The 16,919-nt window shown below is 58.8% G+C and overlaps 1 protein-coding gene across 10 annotated transcripts in view; it reads left to right on the top strand.

The window, feature by feature from the left end:
* Positions 1 to 16,919, top strand: part of AGAP1 (ArfGAP with GTPase domain, ankyrin repeat and PH domain 1) — a 391,784-nt gene that overhangs the window by 169,556 nt on the left and 205,309 nt on the right. For all 10 annotated transcript variants that reach the window (XM_037069293.1, XM_037069292.1, XM_037069291.1 and 7 more), the window contains one exon: positions 15,744 to 15,871. In XM_037069293.1, the coding sequence (XP_036925188.1) occupies positions 15,744 to 15,871 (128 nt within the window). The remainder of the gene's footprint in view (positions 1 to 15,743; positions 15,872 to 16,919) is intronic.

Raw genomic sequence — 16,919 nt, 5'->3', positions numbered from 1 at the left:
GCGGGGGGGGGGGGGGGGGGGGACCGTGTGCCACATCCATTTTAATTTGAAGGACACGATGAATTGCATCAGGCAGAGAGTGGCTGTGTTAGGACCCTGGCAGCTCAGGGCGGAAGTGTGGCCAGCTGCGGAACCGCACAGCCCAGGGTCCCTCGGGCTGCTCTGTAAGTTTGTACCTTGGAGAGAACACACTTCGATGATGGTGTTCCCTTAAAGGCTTGGGGACACCGAGCCGGTAGTAGAAGACGGGTGGGGCTGCTCACATGAGGCCCAGGGTCTCGGCATCCCCCGGAGGGGCTCCTGGGGGAGCAGGGGCGCCTGCCGCCTGTTCTGCACACCCTCAGGCAACACAGCCACACCCAAGAGTGTTGCCAGGAGGTAGTTTTGTGGGGTTTTTTTTTTTACAGCTTTAAAAAAGTTGAGGAATTTAGGTCTAAAAAAATGAATAGCTACAGGTAACTGCAAAAGATATTATTGGCAGATGCAGCAAAAAATCTATTTCCCCAGAAAATTGGATTTTGCACATAAAACTTGGTAATACTAATAAAGACAGGTCATTACCAGCTTTAAGCCAAATAAGCAAACTCAGAGAGAGGCGCCGTCAGTGAGACTGGCCGTGGTGCCTGATTTTTTTGGCGACGTGTAAATCAGCTTTCGTTGGGCGCACGCACCTGGGATTGGCCGGGGCCACCCCGGCCCTCCCGATGGTGGGCGGGTGGGCCCTGCCGGTAATTTACAGACCCGTGGCGAGGTGTGTTTATGTGGAAGCTGTGCAGCGGTGTAGCTAATGAGAAAGATGAGAAATTTATAGTCCTCAGTGATTGATAGGATTACTGCCTCAGCATTAATTGAAATCCGAGGCATCACAGCTGCGTGGGCCCGTGCGGTGGGGAGGGGGCGGAATTACTTTGAGTGCACAGAAACTTTCAGAGCTGCTCCGAGCAGCCAGAGGAGCCTCCCCGCTGGCAGTCTGGTCGGCGGCAGAAACAGGCCCCGGCCGCCGTGCGGAGGTAATTACCCGCAGATAATTCCGGCCTCTGCTCTGTAACCGCCTCGTGGTAGGTGGTTGTACGTGTGGGGGAAGAAATGAAATACTGTGGTGTTTTTAAAGTGGCTTTAAAATTTTACATGTATAATAGTAAAATTCCCTACGGCTACCCTTTGCTAAATATCCTCTGGACTATTCAGGACATTAGGGGGGAAAGACCAATAATGGTGGAGGGAAGCCTGGGATATCGGTAATTTTCTTAAAATCTCCGCTGGTTGTGTTTGACCTGGGCACGTCCACGGGCACCTGGGAGGCCTTTTCCTGCCTGTCATCTCCAAATGCACCGTTCTTGTCCAAGCTCAGCCTTGTGAGAATGTCTACATTTTCCCATTAAGTGCTTAAAAAGTAATAAAACTACAGCCATTAGACTTCACTCATCAGAGCTGTATCAGGAGAAATATTCTTTGGTGCAATAAATCTGACCAAGGGCCCGACATTCCTGTCCCTGGATTCATTCCCTGGAAATGGACGTTTGAAGGTAAATTGCTTAAGTAGGGCTGTTTAAATTTTTAATACAATCTTATTGTAACTGTTAGCAAATGATTAAAGTGCAAAGGGGACTTACATGTTTTGTAAGATTTATAACGCATGCTCCGCAACGCCTCTGCTGGGCTGCATTACGGGTGCGACGGCAGGTCGGTGTGGAGACAGGCCGGAGGGCACCTGGGGGGCTGAGACTTTCTCGGAGACTGAGCCGTGCCCCTGGGCCCAGGCGTCTGGCAGTGTCCACACGTCAGGGAGTGTCCCGCACCGTCCTGGGCCGCCACCCTGCAGCTGAGGCTGCTTGGAGGAACACAGGCCGAAATCAGGGCCTCCGGTGCCGGTTTGCTGTGGGGCGGCAGGTCTTCCCGCAGGTGCCGTTTTCCTGATGGGAGGCCTCCGGTTTGGAAGGCGTTCCTGGCAGCTGGGACTGTCCCCTCACTCTCTGGCGCGTCCTCTGACCTCTGCTGTTCGGCGTGGTTGGCCGTGGGTTTGTGGTCGGGACCTGTGACCTGGCGGCAGGGGCAGCAGTCCAGCTGCAGGCACAGAGCCGGACAGCCGTCTTCCATGTTGGGGACACTGGCTGGAAGCCGTTGTGGGGCAGATTCGATGGCACGTTGGACAGACGGCTGTAGCTACCGGGCAGGCCTCGATTTATTGCCTTGGTGTTCTTGTGCTTCACAGATGTGTCTTTTTACAAATCAAAGTAAGACGCCCCCCCACCACACCTGCCAGCAAAATGCTGTGGGTCACTGTGTTCCAACGCTCGCCTCACGGCGGCGGGCCAGACCCGGCGCACCGTGTCCCCAGGGTCTGCCTGGGCACTGTCCTGTCCCTCGCCTTTTTGTATTTTTGATCATCAGAAGACGAATGTGTTACGAAGACAAAGGCAGCACCTTTGTCATCTTTTCTCTTTTATATTACTTTGGGGGGGAGGAAGGAAATAAATACCCAGATTTTCTGAACTGTCTGTGACATCGTCAGCCTATTGCGTCTCCTGGGCCGTGACCTGCCTGTCCTGGAGTGTCTCAGCCCCAGGCCCATGTCGTGTGTCTGCACCAAAGAACGAGGGTCCCCTTCAAGTACCTTCTGATTCTAGTCACAGATGCTCATGATCCGTTGGTGTTAACCAGCACAAACCTGAGTGCTTGCCTGTCCGTGTCGGGTGTTCCCCTCAGACGGCATTTCCAGAGGCCCAACTAGGAAGGCTTGTGCGCGGACTGTGAGTGGGTAAAATGTGACGGGAGAACTACAGGCCCTTCCCCCCCCCCCCCCCCCAACTGCTTTCTTTGAACAACTTGTGGAAGTCCCGGCCGCTTCCTTCTCTTTCTGGAAGTCTCCCTCTTGAATGGCGCCGAAGGGCAGCGTTGCTTCTCACAGTCCTGACGCCGAGACAGCCCCGGGCCTGCCAGGCCAGGTGCCTCTGCTCCAGCGGGTGTCCCTGCGGGGACCACGGAGGGAGACGCTGTGCCGCCGCCCAGTCCCATACAGTGTGCGGGTGCGTGTGTGTGAGCATTTCGTGTTTAAACTGTTGGGGTGCGCACGGTGACCTCTGTGACTGGCTGGGGGGTGTGGGCTGAGGCGTGAGAGTCTAGCCTGCTGTTCCATGACGTGTTTCCAAAGTGTCCACTGGCGGTTTGTAGTTCTTACTCCTTTGTTTCTCTGGGGTGGAACCACGCTGTCACCGAGGACAGCTCCCCTCTGTTTTGTTCACGAAGGGCACCTTCCCGGGGGGGCGGTGCGGCCAAAGCAGGACAGTCGGGTGAGGAAGAGGGGCTTTGGGACTTACTTGCATTCACGGCCGACACGTTCACTCCAGGCCAAGTACATTTAGAAAGCGGTTTCATGTTCTAAACATAGGGCCCCCCCCCCCCCGTCCTCTGCGGGACCAGAGAAGTCGGTGGCACCGGGGGTGGGAGTGGCTCCACCAAGTCCCTGTCTGCGCCTCGCTGCGCCAGTGACAGAGCGAGTGTGGAACACACTGTCGTGGCTGTGCCGACAGAACATGGCGCTGAGTGCAGGGAGGCACACCTGCGAGGGCCCAGGAGGGACGACCGCCCGTGTGAAGCGCCACGGCCGGCAGAGCTGACCTGTGCGGGGTTCGGGGGTGGGGTTCGGGGGTGGAGGGCGCCAGTGCGGAGGCGCGGCACGAGGGGTTCCCCAGGCAGGTGGGCACACTCTGGGGCTTCGTGGTGACGAGGGGTACGTGGCATTGGCTGAAGCTTGTGGAAGGTACCGGGGATTTTGGCCTGCGACAGTACGGATGTCTATGCTCAAAAAGGGGGCCTGGACGGTCAAGGAACGAGAGTGAAGCCCATGCTGAACTGTGTGCAGGGGAGGCGAACAGCTGTCTGCAACACATTTGAAATGCAACAGAAAATAAGACAACGGGCGGGTGGGTGGGTCTGTGATGCGGCGGGTTTAACAGCGTGTGACACAGACTAAACCCAGGTGGCGTGGAAAGGAGCCTTCTTTCAGGTTCTTGCCACTTTTGTGCACATTTAAAACTTGCAAGATAGTAACTTAAAGGAAATCGAAACAGTTGCTAACCTGTTTAACATGTCACCGTGGGTGTTTCCCCTTCAGGGGGGTCCACGTAAACCCAGAATGCAGTGTGAAGGGCTTCTCGCCCACTGCTGCGTGGGCTCCAGCCGTCTCCTTAGACGAGCCCTCCCAGAAGGGGACGGTGCGGGGTTGCTCCGAGGATTTCGGTAATTTGGAGAACTGGGGACATCAGTACCGTCACTAAATCACAGCAGATCACAAATTCAGAAATCAATCAGGATTCTCTGCTGAGGTCTAATTAACACTTACACGTTATTAGTCACCAACGTGAAATCTTGATGGGCAATGACCTCAGGTATTCTAAATGTAAATAAAATTAGATTTAGATCCCTTTATTAATTACCCGAGGTGCTTCGAGTAATTACAATGGCAATTGATAAACTTAATTTCTTGTTAAAAGAAAAAAAACTTACAGAAAGTTTCCCAGCACTGAACACTTAACTCTCTAGTAACCATGACCCACGGAAAAGAATTGTCTCAGCTTCTGTGTCAATTATGTAGAATGACGCATCACCCCTTTATTAGGGGCCACAAATTCATATGCCTTGAATGCCCACCGGGGCTGTAACATCTCAGGAGGCAAACCTCTGGGGAGCGGGGAGCAGTGCGCATTGGGGGGGTTCCTGGGCGAGGGAGCTCGTGGGCTCCCGGTAATCGATGGGGGCGAGCAGGGTGCTCTGCTGGCCGCCTGCACAGAGGCTGCTGCGGACAGAAACCTGTTCTGTCGTCCCACCCTTCTTCCTGATTGCATCACAGCTCCAGCCCAGCCGGTGCGTCACTGTCACCTCCTGCGAGGCCTCTCCTGCCAGGCCCCCCGTGGCTGGCTCCTGGTTAACAGGGCCCGGGAGCGGTGATTTTCCCAGGTTCCAACCATGCCAGCGCCCACCATCCACCCTGCTTTAAGAAGAGAATGTCTTTTTTTTTAAGTGGAGACTGTTGAAAGGATCATTATTTTAGGAAATAGGAAAACGGCTTCAGTTGGCGGTAAGTCCGTGTTTCTCAAAGACGTCTGAGGAGACCGTGCCTCCGACAGACAGGGGGCCCGGGTCTTTCTGAACCCTGTTCTTCTGCGAGAGCACGTAACCCCAAATGGGGAGCCGGTTGGGCCTGGTGGATTTGGCTAAGCCCATATTAATCAAATTATATCAGTTTTTAAAAAGAAAACCAATTTTTGCACTTGACTGTGTTTGTCTCAAGGCTCCTGCTTTCCAAACCCTGCGTCTGGCCTGGGTCTGGCCCGGTCTCTCATTTCGGACCCTTTTCATTGTCCATCTGCAAATTCTTGTCTCTCTCTAAGTTCTTATGGAGTTTCTTTAGCTTGAATAATTTCCACCATCGGTTCTGTGTGCTTCTCATTTCTTGGCGGCCTCTCTTCCTTGGTCCCATTTTAAAACCCGCAGGGCAGCCCCTCCTTGGTCAGCTCTGTCTTGGCAGACTGTCCCCCTCCGTCACTGCTGTGCATGTCCACATCTCTCCTTGGTCTTCAGTCAAACACTGTGTCGGCCCATCACTGGGCCTTTTAAAGCCACCGTGCCCCTGAAAGGAAAGCTCTGGGCCTCCTGGGTGTGGAGAGATTGCAGGGTCCCTCGCAGACAACAGCACCCGCAGACAACAGCACCCGGGAGCGCGCCTTCCCCTCCAGGGGGCGTGGAGGGGGGGGGTGTCAGAGACACTTCGGCTGCGGCGTCACCGGCCTGCACTGTGAGACAGCTTGATGAGTCAAGAAGAAGTGACAAGTTCGTTTCCCCCTTTGTCGAAGCCATCCATCTTTGGGATGCCCACCTGCCGTCTAGATTGTGTTGCCCTTTTACTGGGGGACGTGCAGCCTCGTCTGGGAAGATGCTGATTTGCATCCAACATGAGCATGAGAGAGACAGCAAGTTCATCGCCTCTGGGCCTTTCAGACGGGTCTGCCCTGGGTCCCGTTGCAGCCTTGTGGGGCTCCCCAATCCATCCGAGTCCCCGTCCAAGTTGACCTGGCTCTTGGTGAGGGTGTTGCTGCGCTCTAGTCCGGAGAGCGTCGCTCCCGAAGAGACTGAAGTGGATGCTTCCTGCTCACCTGTCCGTGTTCCCTGTCGCCCCAAACTACGTCCCAGCTGCGCTTCGTCTCTGCCATCTCGCGTTACCAGTCGTTGGCTCTGCGAGGTGGGACCACAGTGGCGTGGGCGGGTGGGCCTGCATGGGCTGGAACTCGACCTTGTGCGCTAGGAAGAGTGACACTGTCCTCCATCGGTGGGGTTCTGATGGACAAGCCCTTCCGTCCCCAAGGTCTGGGTGACCAGCTGGTGTCCTGGCCCTGTGCCTGCTCCTGCCACTGGAATGTCGTGCTGATGATGCTCAGAGGTCAGCTGCCGGGGCCCCACATCCTTCCAGGGAGTCCACGCTCCGTGCAGGCCACTGGTTCACAGCTGATCTTGCGATGGGGCGTAGGGAGTGCAGGGCCCTGCCCCCACCTGCCCACCTGCGACCCCATGCCCGGATCCCCACGGGAGCCTTCCCGCAGCTCATGCTGACCATGGCCCGCCCCCGGTCACGGGGCATGTTTTGGGCCCCCTGGTCAAGGCGCCCAAGTCTCTCCTGCTCTGATTGGCTCTCCAGCGCCTGCAACAGTCATGGTTCCTCAGGTTTCCTGCTCTGATGAGATGGTCTCTGCTTTGTTCCCACCAGAAGCACACGCCTTTCTCCAGGGGCCCGTTGGGACTCACCCCGCCTGTCCCTCAGCTACACCTGCAAGGAAGCACTGTGCCTGGGGGTGGGGGAGGGGCAGGGTGGAGGTCCTCAGCCGAGGTGGGTGGGCACTGACCCTGAGACCTCAGTCAGGCTGTGGAGGGCAGAGGGGATGTCCCACAGGGCTCTCTGACAGGGCGGCTGGGGTGCACACAGCCTCCCGGCCCCTCGGCTGAGGCCTCGTGGTGCTGGGGCCACGTGTCTGTCTGGTTCCCATGATCCCGCCCCCCCGCAGGACCGGCAGGCACACCCCCTGCTGCTCGGTGTGGCGGGAGAGTGAACAGTGAGGGCGGGAGGCCATAGTGCAGGGAAGACGGCGAGGCGGCGAGTGCGAAGCTGAGGAAGGCTGGGCGCGCGCGTGTGTGTGTCTGCCCCACCACGCAGGGAGCAGCAGCTGAGGGTCCCCCAGATGTTGGGGCCAGCTGCGCCCTGGGCATCCTGCCGCACACGGTGCAGTCCCGGGGGCTGTGAGCAGGGCCACTGGGGAGCCCCCTCTTCCTCCTCGAGGAGAAGAGCCGGTCCCGGGAGGGAGTGTTCCTGAGCCTGCACACAGGGACCCTGGAGCCCCCGCAGGTGGCCCGTGTCAGGGTTCCCACTGCCTGCCTGATGTCTGGGTGTCCGGGCGACTGGGACTCGGACACCCCAGTGGCAGCTCCACTGGGCCCCCGTTTTCAGGGACGTCTGTGCTGTGATGCACATTTACTGCAGGGCGAGCTGATGTCGTGTTGACACTGGTAACAACCTCGTATCAGAATCAAGCGCACACATGAAAAACCTTAAATAGACCGTGTTTACATCGGCGTGTTTTTTCTCCTTAATTGTGCCTTGCTTCGCCTGCTCTGTGGGAGAGCGGGAGACCAGCGGCCTCGGGCACGGCAGGAATGTCCCCTCGCTCTCCGCTCCTCAAATTAATGTCAGCAGCCTTGACTTTGCTCCGTCCTGAAGGTAACTGTTTATTACACTCGGCATTTAAGTCCCCGATTAATAGGAGCAATTAAACAATAGCTTCATTTCCAGCAAATTAACAGCCCTAATAGGTAATTGCGACATAAATGAAGATAAATTTGTTTTAATACAATGAGATAAAAAGAATACGGACAAGAACTGAATCTCCGATGAATGCCTCAGACTTCTTTGCTTTGTGGAAAACTTGGATGCTTCTCTCGCAGAACGAAAGTGAGTTTGGGTTTCTCGCCGTGGCCTGCCTTGGCCCTGAGTTCTTTTCCTTTTTGCTAGGGCAGAATTGTCCTGTTTTGTGCTCTGGTCTATAGAAAGTGACCCATGAAGGACCTCCCGCAGCGAGCCCTTTCTCTGAAGCTCTTGCCTGGGGCACGGGGACCCCGGGCGGTGGGTCCCTGGACTGAGCAGCTCGCCGGTTCTGCTGACGAGGACCCGAAGGGCAGCAACGCCCAGAAGTGAGCCACCTTTATCCACCCCACAGTCATTCTCCGGCCTGTCCTCCTCCAGGGGGCCTTTGCTTCCTTAGGAATCGCGGTTAAGTTAGGAAAACGTCCTGAGGGCTCACGGTGGGCTTTGTTGAGACGTGGGAGTGTTCAGGTCAAACCTGCTTTTAGAACGAGTGTGGCGGCCGTGCGAGGGGAGGCTTGTGAAGAAGGGACCAGTCGGCTTCCATGAGGACGGCTGGGCCAGGTAAAGGGAGTGCCGGTGACGGTGGGCACCCCGCTGGACAGGGTCCTTGTGCCCACGTGACCGTCTGCCCTCCGTCAGAGACGGGTCCGGCTGTCTTTCCAGATGGCGGGCGTCCTCAGGTTCCAGGACCCACGCCTGGGACGAGGTGAGAGGGCCACATCTGCTCTGAAAGGTTTTGACTGGGGTTCAGCCAGAGCGACGCCCCTGAGCCCGTCAGCTCAGAAGAGCCCTCCAGGTAGGGTCGCACCCCCAGGAGCCCCCAGACAGACTGACTGCTGTGCGCCCCTCTCGACTGTGGGAGCGGGCCCAAGTCCAGATGCTGGCGGCTTTGTCCCCACCCCGTCCCCACTGTCCTTTCTCTAGTGTCCCGGTGGAGGTGACCCACATCTTCCAAACCACGCTGGGTGGCCTTCCAGGGCCTGGGTCTTGTCACTTGTCCCGGAACAGTGTTGTTGTCCCCTGCTGCCTTACGGGCCAACTCCACTTGTCAGTGTTCTTGCCTCCGAGGCCCTGGAGGAGTGTCCCCAGCTCCTGGTTGAACTGCCCCCACCTCCCCGTGGGTTCTTGCCCATCCCCTCTGCCGGCCCGGTGTTCGTTCACTGACCAGGTGGGGCGCGCTTGCCCCAGGAGGGCAGAGGGCACGTGGTGAGTGGCATTCCCAGGGGACCGGAGGTCGCGGCATGGAGGCCAACAGTGTTTCCCGGCGGCAGCCCCGTTCGGCAGGGTCTGCGCCTGTGCGGGGCCCCTGCGTGTGGGTGCCGTGGGGCCACTGGCTGTCCTCAAGCTTCAAACCACCTGGGGGCCTCCAGGAACACCGCCGCCTTTCCGTTTTGTGAGCGACTTGACACAGCCTCCTCTTCACTCAAAACAGGGTCTGGGGGCAGATGGCGGGGAGGGGGGCGCCCGGGACACTCAAAAACCTTCGAGATTTCCACAGCGAGGAAAATTCCACTTCAGGTTTCTCTTCGTTCCTGAGTCACAAGTTCAGAACTACGTAGATAATTTGGTAATTAATTTCTTCCTAATTAATAAGATAGTTTAATGATCACTCAACTCTCAACTGTAATTTAAAACTGAGTCGAGGCGTTCAGGGATCTTTGTTGATGGAAGATTTACAATCTCTGGTGGTTCTTGTTATTTATGGGCGGTCTCTGGTGAGCCCTGCCCCCACCCAGCTCTCCCGGGGGGGCCTCTGGGTGGCAGGAGCAGGACACGCCACCTCTGGGTGACGGCACAGTCCGAGGTGCAACCCGCTGTGACCCCCAGCCTCAAGCGGTCCCTTGGAAGTGTTTTTGTGGAGTTTTTTAGTCTCCGGCTACCTGGTTTCCCTGTGTGTCTGTGGTAATGTTGTAAATATTTGGTTAGATTTGTGGCTCACACTTGTGTCCCTGTCTTCCTGTGGAGTGGGGGGGGGGGGCTGTGGGCCCGCCCCGCCGCGCTGCAGACAGCGTTTCCCCTTCGCTGAGCGGCACCCCCCCTCACATTCGGCCTCCTGGACACCAGGGATCCGTCGGTGCATAGCGGTGTCTCTTCGGTAACATCTGTGCGCTTCCCCCAAGGACCCTCCCCCAACAGCTACATGCCCCCACAACTTCTGTCCTCTGCCCTGACCAGGCACCTGCCCCCAGCACAGCCAAGGAGCCCCTGGGACCCCCGAGAGCCCCGCGCAGCCCCCAGAGACCCCGGCATGTGCGTAGCAGCAGTGGAGACTGTCAAGGGCGGGGGGTGTTGACTGTGAGAAGCAGGTCCTCACAGAGCTTCCTGGTCACTTAAGTCTCCTCGGGGCTCCAGTGGACGGCAGGGTGGGGGGTGGCCTGCTCAGGGCCCCAGGGACCCGCCCGCAGGGGGGGAAGGCTGGGCTGCAGGACCAGAGTGAAGGACGAGTGAAGGCACAGCTGGGGACCTCACAGTGGCGGTGGCCCTGTGTGGCCCTGCCTGCTGGGGGGTGGGGGTTTGCCTCTGGGGTGGGAGCTTGGTGGGGCGAAGACGAGGTTGTGCCCTCCCCCCGCCCCCTCCTGCCTCGGCCAGGCTCATGGAGGGTGGGGGTCGCTGTGCAAGTTCTCGTGAATTGATTAATTCGAGTCAATCACTCGGTCCACAGAGGACGCTCTGCTGATTAAACTCACTAACATATATCGGACCGTGCCAAAAATGTCATGATCATTAATGAAATTAAAAAGCGTGACTTGTGCCTAATTTTGGATGTGGTGGTGCAAGCTGGTGCCACACGGGCGGAGCAGGAGGCCAGGCCCCGGTGCCCACGGTCCCAGGTCCAGTTTGGGGTCATGTGCTGCACCGGTGTTCACTGAGCAGTTTCTACACGCTGAGCTCGGGGTGAAGACTGGGGTCGTGTCCCTTTGACACGGGAGTCCCTGGCTCTCCATGGGTGTGTCCCCGTGGGGGCACACACGTCTGCACACGCAGCAGTGCTCGGTCAGGTGTGGGTGACCCTGCTGCCAGCCCCTTTCACACCTGCGTTGGGGTGCGGGGCCTCCCCTGGGCCGTCAGAGTGGCCAGGAGAGGTTGCCAGGACAGCAGGGGCAGTGTCCTGGGGGACACGGCCGCCATGGGGACGTGTCTGGTTGGACCTGGGCCATGAGGCTGGGGGGTGGGGGCTGTGTTGAGGTTTGAGGCCTCCTGGTCCTCCCTGGGGTTGGAACCGGCGATGACAAAGGCCAAAGACCTGGCCCTGGGGCAGTCGTGCCCCTGCTGACTGACGGTGGCACCTTCCTGGAAAGTGAGGCCTGTCCGGGCGCCCATGGTGGACACCAGGGTCAGGCAGACACACTGCCAGGCTCCGGCCACGCAGAGCCACTGTCCGGAGCTTGGGGCACACAGGCCCCCAGAGGCAAGGCCCTGCGGGTGGCTGCTCACCGTGCTTCGAGGTCCGGTGTCACCTCTCCCACTCACAGGAGACCCGCGCTGTGCCCAGGAGGGCCAGGGGCCTGGGAGCCTGCGTGGAGGGAAGGAGCGGGGGTGAGAGCCATAAGCAGAGCGAAGCCACGGGACACCGTGCCTCGGAAAGGGTCACCGCAGTGTGCTGCGGCTGTGGGCGGTGGCGGCAGAGGGGCTGCTTTGTGGGTTGTTTCCGTGAGCAGCCGTGGGAAGGCGAGGCCCGGGTCCGGGTGGTGGCCGTGGAGGTGAGTTTGAGAGGAACCCGAGTGGCGAGTCTCCCCTCTGTTCTCCCTCCTCTGGAGGGGTGTGCGTGGGGTGGGGTGGTACACAGGCGATGGGGTCCCCAGGAGACCTGGAGAAGCGGGTTGGGAGGTGGGGGCCGGGGCCCAAGCGGGGCCACGTGGACGTTGAGGCCTCTCTCTGTGGAGGGAGCTGTGAGCGTTGCTTGGAGACGGGGTTCTAGAACGCGGGGGGGTTGGGCTGTCCGTGCAGACGTGGAACCATTGGCACTGGGGGGCAGGGTGCCTGGGGAGCTCATGGAGCCCAAGGCGGGTCTGGGGAGGCAGCCCGGGAGCCCCCTCATTGAGCAGCTCGAGGAGCAGGAGGAGGGAGAGCAGCTCCAGGACGGGAGGGAACCCGCAGCAACACCCAGTGCGGCCCAGGACTCAGGTGAGGTGCCACCTCCAGACAGCAGCCGTGGAAGTGGCAGGCTCTGCCCCAGGGGCTGCAGCCGTCGGGAGAACCTGGAGGGGGCGTCAGGGACACGGTCCAGCTGCTCTCGGGAAGGCTGACTATGAAAAGGGAGTTTGAACGGGCACTGGCTGAGCCCCTCTTGGGAACCAGCCACCAGGCGGGGCCTCTCCTCCCGCTTACCCAAGTGAAGTTGAAGGGCTGTGGGGAGAGTGGGGGGACAGAACCAAGGGACACCGTCCCGTCCCTGGAAGGGGTGGTGTCTCTGGGCGATGCTGGCGGGGACGGTGCGAGCACCTGTGGAGCCAGGCCACGTCTGAGGCCCGCTCCGCCGAGTTCTCCTTCTCTGTGAAGTGGCTCGTCGTCCATTGTGAACAGAGGACACGGGGACCGCTGTGGCAGGCACCCAGTGAGGGCCGGGTCTCTCCTCACCCTGGTACTGGTGGGAGAGCAGAGAGGACATGGGAGAGGGCACCGAGCCCCGGGGTGAATGTGGCTGGGTCCAGTGAGGGGCGCTGTTCACCGTCTGCACGATGGAAACTTCAAAACCTGTGGGGAAAGTAAGTGTATGAAAAGAGGAACAGAAGTGCGTGTAGGAGAACATGCTTTAAAATGATCCTGACGTTGCCGCCCAGGTCCAGCAGGGGGCCTGGGTCCAGTCCCGGCGGCGGGCAGTTCACTTGCTTGGTTTCCAAGTGTGTGCAGCGCAGCTACAGACACGACCGAAGGGCAAATTAGAGGCCTTCTGCCAAGTGCCCCCAAGTGGAGTTCAGAGTTGTGGAGGAGCTGACCTCGGCGCTTCACTGAGCTTCCACATGGGAACGACGGGAGGCTGGAGAAATCGGTGAGCCTCGCTGGCACCAAACAGCGACCGTCACCCTGCGGCGTCATCGCATGGTGCCTTTACAGGAAGGCGAGTCACCAAAACCAAGGAAACACCCCTTTTCAGCAACCGAGGTTTCCTGTTCTTTTAAGAAACCTCAGGTGTCCGTGTTCCTGTTGACCACACTCACTTGCTCACGCGTGTTTGTATGAAACGTGCCGCCTGCTCCTTGTCGAGTGGTCCCAATGCAGACAGAACTTGGTGATCCTCAGAGTGCCCTGGCCAGCTTGGTCTGGGGCGATATTTATGTTTACAGTCCAGTGGCGTTTAATGTTCTGAATGTCCTGAGTCGACAATGATTCCAGTTAGGAGAGCGGCCCCCCGGCCCCCCTGCATTTCCTCCGCCTTGTTCCCGGGGTGGGGCTTGCCCCTCCACTCAGCCCACCCCACCCCTCCTGTCTCCGGAATTCACCCCGACGTCTGCGAGGGCATGGGGGGTGGGCCGCGGCAGGATCTCAGAGGGCAGGGGTCCCTTCGGCGCTGGAGCCCCCACACAGCCACGGGGCTGGCCACACAGGGGGCTCAGAGCAGCACAGCAGTGGCCGTCAGCGGGTGGTGGTGCCCGCCCCGCTCCAGGGTCCCGTAGGTTGTCCTCGCCCCATGGAGCAGCACCGACCCCGACCCGGCAGTCGCTCTGTCCTCCGCTTGCCCTCTCACTTCCCGTCTTCCTCCTCCAGCCCCCTGTTGGGTTGTCTTTGGCTGGGTTTTCCCTGCCCCTGGGGTCGCCCCGTAGTCTGCAGCAGCCCAGTTCAGAATGACGTAGCTGGGGATCATCGTCCTCCCAGCGGGGCAGGGGCCCACCAGTCAGGGGGGAGCAGAACAGGGGGGAGCACAGGTAGAAACGCCACCAGGCGCCAGAGTGCGCCCTTCCACGTCTGCTAGGACAAGTGCTGCCAGGCTCAGTCTCAGATGTGGCAGAGCACAGACGCGTGGGCGGAGTTCAGTACCGCCCGTGTGCGGCTCAGGCCTCGCAGCCCGGTCCTGCCTCCTGTCTGCTGCCTGGCCTTCCAGCAGTAAGGACAGAACCTTCTTTTGACTCGTTTTAGAAAGTTTCTCCGTGCTCTTCGTGAAGAAGACATTCACGGGATTGCCTCCAGAGCCCCGTGGACAGCCCGGCCCTGGCTGGCTCTGAGCCTCCTTGGTGAGCCTCAGGACCCAAGTCGTTCTGGGCAGCGCGCCGGGCGGCTCTACGGCCGGCGATGATGCACAGAAACCCCCTTTGCTCCCGGTCCCCCCTGCCCCCACAGAGGTAAACTGGCGATCACCCAAACAGTTGAGATTTCAGTGTAATTTGCTTTTCGTCTTTGGGATTTCAGTGTACCCGCATGACGCGTCTTGCAGCTGTAGTAATCCTATCTTAAATTTTATTTCTGAGTACACCTAATGATTTATAAAATACTCTAATACACGTCTGCAAAGACCCCAGATCAATACGCCAACAGTTTTGAAATGACAGAGCGCCGCGCTATTCCTCTGTAATTTAAACATGATTAGCTGATGATGGCTCTGATCGATACACCACGGGAAGATGAATTAATTGATATCACCCTTTCAGGATGATAAGAGGCCTATTGGAGGTGGGCCGTCCCTGATGAAGCCGCCGCAGCATCTCTGGGAGCCTTTTTTTACGTGTTGTGTTTCCACTCAATCATACTTACACTGTCACGCACTCACGTGAGAGCTGCACGCCAGGACAGACCAGCTCCTTGTTAGAGTCGGGGTCGTGGGGGGTGATGTATGGATGCCCTGTGCGCCTCTCCTGTGTCCAGCCTCTCGTGGGGGACAGTGGGGCGACCCTCTGCGTGGGAGTCTGCAGCAACAGCAGCTGCCCGGGCAGACCCGAGGCCCGAACTCACTGTGCTGAGCCGCGGCCGGGCCCCGAAGACACGCATCTGTTCAGGTAAAAGCCGCAGCCACTCGGCGAGCCGCGGCCGGGCCCCGAAGACACGCATCTGTTCAGGTAAAAGCCGCAGCCACTCGGCTGTGGGGACGCCTGTGGGCACAGGAAGAGCTTTCTTTCTGGTGCTTGACTTCCTTTCCAATTACACCAGCCAACTCCGTCCGCAAGCCTGTTTGCCGGGAGGAGTGATGGCTGGTTGCATTCAGCTTTGTATTGATTAAGATCAACTTCCGATGTGTGTAGCAATATATTTAAATAAGTCTTTGAAGTAATTACATGTCCTTGAATATAATTCTGTGCAGTAGCTTGTAAAGTTAAGAGTAATTCTGTAGGCTATTTAAAAAAATAGATTTTTGATTTTTCAAGAGGGCTTGGTTCCTTTACCCTGTCTTATTTAGGATTTTTTTTTTTTTTTTTTTTGCTGCAAGTAACTTGGGGGGGGAACCAAATTATTAGAGTAATTTCAACAAGACAGGCGTGTGTATTTCCATCTCGCACCCAGGGTTTCCAAGGAGGTCTGGGCGGGGCTGCAGAGTCAGAGGCCCGGCTCCTTTTGTCTCGTGGGGCCCCTCCAATCTGGATCGCGCCTGCAAGGGGCCTGGCAGGGCCACAGCCCACCTGTGTACTCTGTAAGGCGCACGAGGGAAGCAGTGGACTGAGGAGAATCCCCGGGCCCGGCCATCTGCGCTCCTGCTGTCCCCCACTGGCGGGAGCTCGTCCACCTGGCCACGCCAAGCTGGGGTGGGGGAACAGCGCCGACGGGGCTCTGGGCAGCGGCGCGGCTGTGCTGGCGGTCGTGTGCCCAGCTGAGTGTTGGGACTCTGTGACCGCGGGGGGATGGAGGCTGCAGTGCCCCCCGGCGGAAACCAGCCTCACATGGGCTCCTCTGTCTCCCTGCCCACTAGTTGCCCAGAAGATCGTGGCCACGAGAAAGAAGCAGCAGCTCTCCATAGGGCCCTGCAAGTCGCTCCCCAACTCCCCTAGCCACTCGTCCGTCTGCTCTGCTCAGGTGTCCGCCGTGCACATCAGCCAGGTACGTGGGGCGCAGGAGGGGCTGCTGCTCGGGGCACCCTGGGGCCACGGGGCACGTGCCGTCCACAGCGTGGGCAGCCAGCTGCCAGGTGGATTTCCTTTCTTTCCAATTTTCTAGAGAACAGCGTGCTGGTAATGGGCTTAACACCTTGCTCAGAAACAGCTGGGGCCAAATGGTTTTTATGGGGAGCCCTGAGCATTTCCCGTGGGCACGCAGTCCGTGTTAGGAGGCGTGCTGGCTGAGGGAGGGGCCGCGGAGCGTGCCGTCCTTGCTGTTGACTGGCATTGCCCCGAGGCGGCCCTCCTCCCGGCTGCCCCCGGGAGGGACCATTTCAGGGGATCAGGAGGCCCGGAGCTGCTCCCACATGCGCCCGGGTTCGGTAGTGGCCCTCAGTTACAACCACCTCGTCCCTGCGGCCCTGCAGAAGCTACCCTGCCGTGGCGATGTTTGCTAAGTGACACCTGGAAATCAACAAAATAACTGTCGCCTTGGAGAAGCCAGCCAAGGCCTGTTAAGGGAACGGGGCCATGCTTCCTGCACGTGACGGAATTTCAGAGACGGGTGCTACCCGGGCACCTTGTTAGAGGAGGCCACGGGGGCTGCAGTTCCAGGAAGTTGGCGGGCGGCACGCTTTAAGCGGCGTTCCTGGTGTGGGCGTGTCCGTAGCAGCAGCCGGCAGGGGAGTGAGCAGTCACGAGTGTTGGAGGCTCCACTGACTGTGGGCGGCTCGGTTTCCCGTGAACTCAGAAATATCCCCCCAAAGCACTCACGTTTTCGAGCTGCGCACGGCGGTTCTCCGGGGCCGAACGGTGCTTTCGGCGTCGGGAGGTGAAGGAGCCACAGACCCAGCTCCTTGTTTCCAGGGGGAACAGGAGGTAATTGCGCTAAACTTCTGAAACTTCTACAGTTAAGCAACAGACTTCTTTCCTAAGGGGCATCTTCAACCCGCCTTCTCTGGGAGGACCGGTATGTTCCAGAACGAAGCCACAGGTGCCTGGTGCTGACGCTCATGGCAGAGCTAGGGAATGGCTGGGCGTGTGGGCACCTG

Source organism: Sturnira hondurensis, unplaced genomic scaffold (genome assembly GCF_014824575.4).
Source record: "Sturnira hondurensis isolate 20B ecotype Veracruz unplaced genomic scaffold, ASM1482457v3 Scaffold0018493, whole genome shotgun sequence".
NCBI classification, from domain to species: Eukaryota; Metazoa; Chordata; class Mammalia; order Chiroptera; family Phyllostomidae; genus Sturnira; species Sturnira hondurensis.
Note: the sequence above shows the minus strand (reverse complement) of the source record. Positions and strands in the feature narration are given on the sequence as shown.